The sequence below is a fragment of the Egretta garzetta genome, unplaced genomic scaffold, assembly GCF_000687185.1.
Source record: "Egretta garzetta isolate BGI_Z169 unplaced genomic scaffold, ASM68718v1 scaffold341, whole genome shotgun sequence".
NCBI classification, from domain to species: Eukaryota; Metazoa; Chordata; class Aves; order Pelecaniformes; family Ardeidae; genus Egretta; species Egretta garzetta.
The window spans coordinates 1,061,101-1,071,167 of record NW_009258546.1 but is presented as its reverse complement, the minus strand read 5'-3'; the positions used below and the strand labels follow the sequence as shown (position 1 = coordinate 1,071,167).

At 36.9% G+C, this 10,067-nt stretch overlaps 2 protein-coding genes across 10 annotated transcripts in view; one reads left to right on the top strand and one right to left on the bottom strand.

Moving 5' to 3' along the window:
- RALGPS1 (Ral GEF with PH domain and SH3 binding motif 1) overlaps nt 1–10,067 on the bottom strand; it is a 109,870-nt gene that overhangs the window by 58,219 nt on the left and 41,584 nt on the right. The window lies entirely within an intron of this gene.
- Nucleotides 11–10,067, top strand: part of ANGPTL2 (angiopoietin like 2) — a 30,971-nt gene continuing 20,914 nt past the window's right edge. For both annotated transcript variants that reach the window (XR_004843172.1, XM_009647439.2), the window contains exons 1-2: nt 11–244; nt 7,243–8,099. Coding sequence is in view for 1 of the 2 variants with exons in the window: in XM_009647439.2 (XP_009645734.1) it covers nt 7,292–8,099 (808 nt within the window). In the remaining variant the exon portion in view is untranslated. The remainder of the gene's footprint in view (nt 245–7,242; nt 8,100–10,067) is intronic.

Here is a 10,067-nt window from a genome sequence, read left to right as displayed (position 1 = left end):
GCACGGTGCGGATGTGCGGCTCAGCCTGGGTAGTCCAGCTGTGACAAATCTTGAAGAAAAGCAAAGCAGAGGAAAAGATCACCTAGCTATTTCCTGGTCCGGCTGCAGCACAGCGTACAAAGCTACCGGCCGCAGACCTCAGGTGGCCGGAGTCACACCTCGGATAGAGCCGGCTACGCGAGATGTGCCAACTCCCGGGACGAGGGCGCGCTCAGGACTGAAGAAGGAAGCCAAAGGAGACAGGGTAAGAACGGGTAGCGCAGATGGATTGCATTTGAAGGGTGCAGCGGGCTTTGTACGCCCAGGGTCCAGGCACTGACTGGCTCACAGGCAGCCGGACTATCCTGTGAGTGAATGTAAGCCTGTCAAAGATAGTACTGCTCCCTAATACAAAGCAGCAAGCCCGGTTTTTCTTTTTTTTTTTTCTTTAGAAAAAAAGTATTGAAATATAGTTGTGAAGATAGTTGCGACATTTTATGATGCCAGGCAGTGAAATTGCCTTCTTGTCATTATTTTAATATGAAATCTTTTATCTTATTTAATTCTGCATGTAACTTTGGCCTTCATGCTTCAAATCCGCTGAAAATGCGTATGCTTTTCAACAAACTGTCTAGGACATAGTAATTTCTGTAACTTTTCTGAACGACTACCCCTATTAAAAATTATGAAATCTCCATTCAGTCTCTCACACACTCGTGTCTGATCAAGGCAATATAAAAGTTCCTGGAACTTTAATAGAGTCTATAAAATAAATATTTCAAAGATTTTGCAAAAATTGTATTTAAAAAAGAACCTATCATTTATGAATACCTTTGTGTAAGCATTAAATATTTACTATATGATCTCACTACTATTTGTCATGGGCAAAATGAATCATTTATTAAAATGTGAATCTGTTCAAGGGCTATTATGTACAATGTGCACGCACACATATAAGCACACACAGTATGAGCACTTTTTGGTAGTGATTGGATTAAGTGAAAATAAGGTGAGGCCGCTGTTAAGGGAAGTAACAACAAAAGCAGTGCTCTCTTTCAATAATTACATTCCACATCTATGACAGAACCTTAGTAAAGCACAAAGGACAATCCACAAACAAGACTACTAAAATTCTTGGTAATCCAGATAGAAAATTTGTACTTCTTGTAACTAAAAAAAAGCTATCTTTTGCCAGAACTTGAAAAAAAAGTTACATGGCAGCAAAAGATACATGTTTTGAAGTTTCTTGCAGCACTTGATAGCATTTCAAAACAAAAGTTCTCCAAGAGCTAATTAAGACACTCTCATTCTGAAGTGTTGCTTTAGTCATCCATTCCCCTCAGTGAAAAAAGTATTTCCTTTTAGGAAGAACAAACTAGTGCTTGAACCAAAATTTTTTCACCACAATTTTCAGTGGACAGAAAAGCCAAGTATAGAATGCATTATAGGAAGAGTATCTAAAGCAATTAATTGGTTTCTGTCAGTGTGGCACTGCTTACAATGGAATCAAGTTACTAGTGGCAAAAAACCAAAAATCACTCCCCCCGTAAGTTTGGAGTTAAATTTTCCAACTTAGTTTTACATCATGTTTTCATAACTGAAACTGCATGCCCTTCCATATCCCCTATTATGTTTACTTTAAAACTTAAAATAAAACTTTAAAGCTTTTCCTAATATATGTGGCATGCAAACTTCCGTGCTGTATTTTCACTGTGAATTGCTGTTTCCTTTTACAAAACTGAAAAAAAAAAACAAAACAGCGATCAGTTTTTTCACAGCAGAACTCTAAATCTAAAAATCAAATTACGCGAGTCAATTCTAAAAGAAAACCTCAGTGGAAGCCCCTCTCTATCCTTCCATGAGAGCAAAAATTAATAAATGTCATTAAATATGAAATGTCAATAAATATGACTACCTGAAAAATTGAGAGGATGGATTAATATCATTTCATGCAAGAGAATGTTTGGGACAAGGAGCAAGAAGAGAGCATGAGCTCTGAGAAAAGGGGCATGGAGTAAGAAAGAAAGCAGCTTCAGAAAATTCATGCTTATCTATCTTATCACAATGGTGTTGTGAAATCCAGATCGTATTACTGGCCTGGTGCCTGGAACATGCGAGCTAACTGTAAATCCACAAACACTGACTATCAAAGGACTCTGCAGAAGCAAAACCTAATGTTTGTTAACCAAAAAAACCCCCAAACCCTCTGATCTTTTTATAGTAGGATTTTACATTTAACACCCTTGCTCCATTTGCTTTTACAATCCAATTAAAATGTAAAACTGCACTAATCTAAAAACCCCTTTTAATATCAAAGACAAAAGTACTAAAAAAAGTGAAGATTTGTTGCTAGTTTTTCATGTTTCGTCTTTAGAATGAACAGTTATCAAACTATGTGTGAATTCATAATCAAATAAAATAGTTTTATCTTTTCAAGAATAAATGCTGTAATAGCTAACACTATGCCTTTTGTGAACGTGCGTTCATTTGTATGTCTACATGCCTGGGGAGTCTGCATGAAAAGGTACCATAGCACATATGTAGGAAAAGCCAGCCATCAAATGACTGCTAACCTCGTTATATTAAATATGACCAGCACACAATAACTACTTAATCCACGGGCCTCGAATTTGTAACAGAGAGATTTAGCATAGCAAAGCAAACTCATCTGTATGTAGGATACCACTGCTACTTTTTTCTTCTAAGTCAAAACAACCATACAAGGAAATGGCATTAAACGTCAGTGTTGTGCAAAAAGTGCGTATCTCATCCTTCTTATATAAGTGGTTTTTCATCTATCTGGGTATTTCTGAAAGGCTCCGAGGTATCAGTTTAATTATGGCGCACTCAATTCTGGCATGTTAGACCTCCACACTCTCTTACCAATTCAGACTCTAGTCTATACACCCTTGAGTCAGAGCAATTTACAAGAATGGGAATAAACTGTGAGTGTTGGACCTTGCCTATCCACTCTTTAATGAAATGAAAGTCACCTATTACAGAAAAAAAGAAAATATGACACATGAATAAAGCCATATATAGAAAACAGAGTGAAATAATGAAAAAAATACCCCCCCACAATTCTGGATCCCTTTTTAAGGGATATAATAAGAGAAAGAAAAAATAAGAGAAAGAAAAAAATACTATGATTATAACCCACACAGAAACGCTGCCAGAAGTTTTCATACAGATGCAGTTATACTGGCAAAAGACAAACAGAAAAAAAAAAATGTTGCCTGAATAAAGTAATATATACTGCCAAGTAGGGTAAGCATACACAAAATTGGGTTTAGGTGCATCTGCACTAGGGCAAGTTTGTCCCAACTCAACTTCCATGAAAAATGCTTTTGTGAGTACACAAGACTTGAACAGCCAGAATCTAGAAATGAAATTACTTCAAACTTCCATAGTTTTTCTAATCAGAAGTTCTATTTGATTTTTAATTAAAATGACACAGCTTTTTAAGTATTCTTTTACTTCTCCCACTTTTTGTTTGTATGCTTGTTTGCTGAAGTTTTGTCAGTGTGCACAAGGATAAAAAGAGAGACATGTTATATTTCCAGTAATTAAGAAAATCTGCACCAAACCTGCAAGCATGTTTGTTAATAATGCGGTTTTGTGCAATGGTGAGGTTGAGAAGTCTACAGGTACCTAACTGGAATTGTGCACTGGGGACAAATATGGCTCCAGTAAGAGTTCCCTCACAGTCCACTGCAGAGCAGCTCCTGGGAGAGAGGAAGGGGGGCGCCAAGCCAGAGACACAGGCAGAACCGAGTGATCAGCAAGCAACGGCTCTAGTTAAGTACAAAGAGTACGAGCAATTACTTGGCAAAAGTGCAAACAGAAGAAAACTGAAAGCTAGTGTGGTAGACAGCAAATAAACAAGATCTTCCTCTCCCATGGGAAGGAGTTCTGATGTCTTAAGAATCTGATGTTCTCCCACTCAAAAAGCAGAGGAAGATATTAAAAAGCATTAAATCCTTCCTTAAGATTGTTTCTCTGACTTCCCTTCCTCCAGCAAGCTTTTTTCTCCCTGAAAGATTAATCATTGAGAGTTGTTCAAACAAGCATGTTGGTTATGAACTTCATTTGAATCCAAGTGCAGAAGAGAAGAAATGCCATTTATGTTATGTAGTCCATCACCATATGCAACAAACAGGCCTCATTCTGAACACTTTTTTTAACTGAACAAGTACAGACAATAAAAGACTTAAAGGATCACTTCATAAACAGACTCTGCAAGGAAGGAGGACATCTGAAGACAGTATGGTTCTTGTTTCTATTTGTACAGGAGCACCCTCTTAGCAATGTATTTTTCTTCCAATGTTTTCTTATAGGAAGAACACCTTAGAAAAGGTGACATGCAGGCAAGATCATGAGAGAGAAGCATTTCAGCACAGTCTAATCATGCTGATGTCATTCAATGATGGCTTACCTTCTGCAAACATTGGTCAAATGCTGGAACAGGCTTCCTAGAGAGGAGGTCGATGCCCCAAGCCTGTCACAGTGTTTAAGAGGCATTTGGACCATGCTCTTAATACCATGCTTTAACTTGGTCATCCTTGAAGGGGCAGTTGGACTATAGATGATTGTTGTAGGTCCCCACCAACTGAAATAGTCTATTATATTCTATTTTGAAAGATGTTTGAACTGATCTGTTAAGATGAGGCTGATGAACTCTGTTCCATTTTTTTTCTTAAACAGTTCTTAAAATAATTGGAGAAAAATCAAACTGTTCTATGTTGCTCTGTATTTCTTCAGCCTGGAAAAGAACGTGCACCCCAGACCCTGTGCTCAGTTGAAGACATGAGATGCTGTAGCAAAGACACAAGTAAACTGAGGAAAAAATTCTTTCTTTTCAGTGATCACAACAATTACAGTTTTTGACCGGGGGGGGGGAGACAAAGACATTTCAATTCAAACAATTAAATACAACCCATTTTACACCTATATGTGAGAGAGATTTGCAAAACCAGTCCATCTGTGCAGAAATATGAGGCCTGGAAAACTGCCAGGATTTCCAAGTGTGACCTGCTGTGCAAATGCCGATTATGCAAGTTAAAGCAGTCTGGGGTGAATTTATGTTCCCAGTTTTCCAGAGCTCCAAATAACATTCCTTAACTTAGAGAAACCATGTCAAACTTCATACTTTTATCTCACAAGTTTTCAAGATTCTTGACAAGTTCCGTAAAGCACAATTCCTTTCCATTTGCAAAATGGAAATGAGTTTATTCCAAATAAGGAACTGAGGCAAAAATGTATATCCAAAAACTTTAAGAAGGATCAAGTCCTGGTCACTGTGGTTTGAGTCAATTTACAGAAACTTCCATAGTTTATTTCAAAACAACAGAAAAATGTGAACTTGACAACCATCTCTCTTCTCAGTATGAATAATTATTTAAGCATGCATATCCATCATTATCTTGAAACTTGAAAAAAAATTCTTAAAAGCCAGCAGCTGCCTATAATCATAGAACAATTCAGACTGGATAGGACCTCACCTTCGTCTTACAAACCAAGGCTAATTTCAACATTAAATCAGGCTGCTCAGAGCCTTGTCTAAATCAAAACTTTATGTACTTCCAGGAGAGGAGATTCTACTGCCTCTTTGGGTGACTGCTTCAGTCTTTGGTCACCCTCTGTGTGAAACTCGTTTTTTTTCTAAAACCCAAAATGAATTTTTCTTGAGGCAATTTGTATCCATTGACCATTATACTTTCACTGTGTACTTCCAAAAATAAGCCATCTTCTCTACAAACACCCATTAAGTAGTTGAAGACTGCAGTAAGATGTCTCCTTCACCTTCTTTTCCAGAGGCTAAACAAACCTAGCTCTTTCTGCTGCTCCTCATACATCATGTCTGCCTGCCTCTAGCAATCCATGTTGGTTGCACTCAGCAGGACTCATTACAGTTTCTTGCAAGTGTTACTATCATAATTTCATGTAACTTAAAAAATGTCATTGTACTAAGGATGACCAAGCAGTAAAGTGACAGTTAGTTAAACACTGAATGGTTATTCCATGTTAAATGTTTTACAAGCTAAGAAAAATATGATGGTAACACCACCTCAGTTTTAAAAAGTATCAAGCAGGCTTTATACACTGAAAAAGCTCCATGCTGTATTTGTTTCCTCTCATTCTATTTAAGAAAACCAGGTTATATATACACATGCTTATTAAAATTCAGTAACACAAAGCTGTTAGAAATACATGTGCTGTTCAAGCAGCTGATAAGTGATCCATGACAAGGACATTCCTGGCAGTAGTGACAATGTTAAGCTCATGTCTCCAAGACCACTGTTGCCTATAAAGTTCTGGTACTGACTTCTTTTTTAAGATGTTGCGATGGCCTCAAATTTCCACCTTGGATATGAATCTGCTCTGAGAACTAAGTTAGTGCAGTTTCACCAAAAGGGCACTGTTGCAGTATGTCAATACACACTAGTAGCTAATTTTAATCACCGGCGGTCATCTCTGTCCACCATGCACATATGCACGTGTTTTACCCCTTCCGAGAAGAGACTGTGAAGTGAAATGACCAGGCTGAGTGTAAAGACAGTATCTCCAGTGAGAGTCACAATAAATATTTTAGTTTAAATCCTATAGTCTGGAAAAGCAACAGATTTTACTGCCTATGATATTTGGGCAGTAGAGTATTAATTTATAATTATAAAGGACTAATATAGTAAGTTCTTCCCTTAAAAAAAACCCAACAAAACAAACAAAAGCCAATTGAGGTTCAATACTGGTGACTGAAGTGAAATTGTTATATTTCATCTAAGCTATATCTCCTACAATATACATGCAGTTATAAAATACTGCAAATGAGCTATTTTATATTTTTAGAATTTTTAACAACACATTAACTTACATTCTGTTTACATTGAAAGGTTGCATTTGTAACTGTAAGAAATGAAAATGTAATTAATATTTAAATAAAAACACCAATCTTGGAAACTTTTGTGGTACTTGCCTGGAAGAAAGGACTCTTCAAATTCTGGTATTGATTCCTTAGTTTGTTGTAGTTCTTGGCAGGCTTGAGATAAACTAGCAACTAGTAACTACAGTTCCGGCCATAGAGTGATACAACTATTGCCCATAATGTCCCCTTCAGCCAACGTAAATTCATGCTGGACAACAAAAATATCTCATTTGTACTCAAACTAGTTACTATATATTTTGTAAGCACTAGAACAGATTATCAGCTGTAAATTTGCACTGTTTTCCTACTTGTTACTTATTGTTAAATTTATTTTAAAACAGATTTTGAGAAGTTCTTTGCAGAAGAATATTCCACCTGAACTAGAGGATCATGATGACAACAAGATTCATCTGTTTAATGCTAATAGCTGTTGTGGGAGCTACTGCAAGCAAAACACAGGAATTTGAAAGCAATGATGAAGAAACAGAACAAGAATTCATTTATATGAACAGATATAAGCGTTCCAGTGACACACAGGACAAATGTACTTACACCTTTATTGTACCTCAACAGAGAGTGACAGGTGCCATTTGTGTTAATTCTAAGGAGCCTGAAGTTCTACTTGAAAACAGGGTAAATAAGCAAGAATTACAGTTACTTAACAATGAACTTCTTAAACAAAAGAGACAAATAGAAACTCTCCAGCAACTGGTAGAGGTGGATGGTGGCATTGTTAATGAGGTTAAACTCTTAAGAAAAGAAAGCAGAAATATGAATTCTCGTGTCACACAACTCTATATGCAGTTGCTACATGAAATTATCCGAAAACGTGACAACGCCTTAGAACTTTCTCAACTTGAGAATAAGATTTTGAACCAAACTGCAGATATGTTGCAGCTTGCAAACAAATACAAAGACTTAGAGCACAAGTACCAACATTTGATGTCAATTGCCAATAATCAGTCAATAATAATTGCCCAACTGGAAGAACACTGTCAAAGAATGCCACCTGTAAAGCCACTGCCACAAACTCCAGTGTCACCAAATAAAGCGTACCAGCCTCCTACTTACAATCGCATTATTAACCAGATATCTACTAATGAGATTCAGAGTGATCAGAATTTAAAGGTTCTGCCACCTACCTTACCAACCATGCCTGCGGTTACTAGTATTCCAACTTCAACTGATAAACCATCTGGTAAGTAATAATACTGATATGTCTACATTAGTTTACGCTAATATGCAGTGGGCAACATTTTAATTGTAATATCAAGAATGCAGACAATTTATTTAGCAAAATAAATGCAAATTAATTATTTTTAACTAACTGAGATTTCTTAGATCTGACATTGTCTGTGTACCTCTCTTACATATTTTCAATATACATGTTATAGTACAAGCACAGAAAGAAAGCAAAAAAATGAATTCTGAATGTCTAACAGATTCAGACGCACTAGCCCCACAGATTCTCATGTTACTTTGTGAAGACAAACCCACCATTTATGAGATGTATGAGACATAGCTGCAGAAAAATCTTACTAATCACCAGTCAATCACCTGAATGTTATTTACCTGTGCCCAAGACCAAATTGCTATAATTCATGACATCTGAAAGAGTTTGACACTTTTTGTGTAAACATTTATGAAGTTATTACAAGTCTGTTGATCTTGCTTTTCACTTTCCTTTCTTAAGTATTGTGGCCTCCATTATTTCACTATCAATATCACCTAAACTACTTTCCATTTCAATTTTCAGTCAGTTCTTCCGTACTTACTGGGTTAAAATGCAATATCCCCTGTGGTTTTTTGCTTTGTCTATTTTGGGTGTCTATGAAAAAACTATCCCTAAAAAATTCCAAAAATTTGCTATATATTTATCTGCTGTATTCTTCTCCCAATAGATAGATGGTTGGAAGTTGGCAACTCACTGGAAGAGGTAGGCAACAAGTACCAAAAACCAAACAACACTTAAATCAATTATGCATGTAAACTGCATAGAAAGTGAGACTTAAGTTACTTCACTTTTTTAAAGCAAATCTTGTATTTCCTTTTCATTTATATTAACGATTTGGAATTAATCAAAAGCTACATGGATCCAAGCTTCCAGTTCCCCATGAAGCACTATGTATGATTACTGAGTCTCACCAAATCCGTAAGACATATGTAAGAGCTCGAAATATGACATCTCATTTCTGTAAAACATTATGCAGTACGAAAATATCTGTGCAAAGCAGAATTAGGTCAATCTCTTAATTCATAAGAGCAATGACACGGACATGTTGGAGGAGGTCCAGAGGAGGGCCACAAAAATTATCAGAGGGATAGAGCACCTCTCCCATGAGGACAGGCTGAGAGAGCTGGGGTTGTTCAACCTGGAGAAGGTTCCATGGAGACCTTATTGCAGCCTTCCAATACTTAAAGGGGGTCTAAAGGAAAGATGGGGACAGACTTTTTGGTAGGGCCTGTAGCAACAGGACAAGGGGTACTGGTGTTCTGTGTAGTCTGAATCGACCCTCTTCTAGTTCAAGGAAGACATTTTTTACGATGAGGGTGGTAAGCTTGCCCAGAGAGGTGGTGGAGGCCCCATCCCTGGAAACATTCAAAACTACCTGTCTGAAAGTCAGGATGCTCTCACTTTTTCAAGGGAAGATGACCCTTGTTTGTAGAACATGCTAATACTTTAGAAGGAATATTTACATTTTATTATTATAAAAACACTAATTACCAGATAGATCTAGTAAAAGAACTGTCCTTTTCTCCCAGCAGCAGCACATATGCTATAGAGGAAACTTACACAATTGCTGCCCAATTTTTTTTGCAATATCTGTTATTGCTGGCTAACCAATAATATGACTGGCACAGTTGCACTTACCTCAAAAAACAGGAATCTGCATTGGAGAGCGTAAAAGCATTCTGTACACATCACTTGTCATAAATGCTCATCTTTTTTCTACATGAATATTTTTGAAACAACCTACTTAAGTTACTTGTAATTTAAAATCTTCAGAGCAGCGACCCTTTCTGTAATGACTTTATACAGTACTAGGATACTAGATTCCTATGCCTATACTCAGAGGAAGGTACTTCAGAACAAAACATTATTGCGACTACGACCTAAAACAAGACAGTCATTTAGAAGTATTTCTCTCATGTTTGACATGTCTTT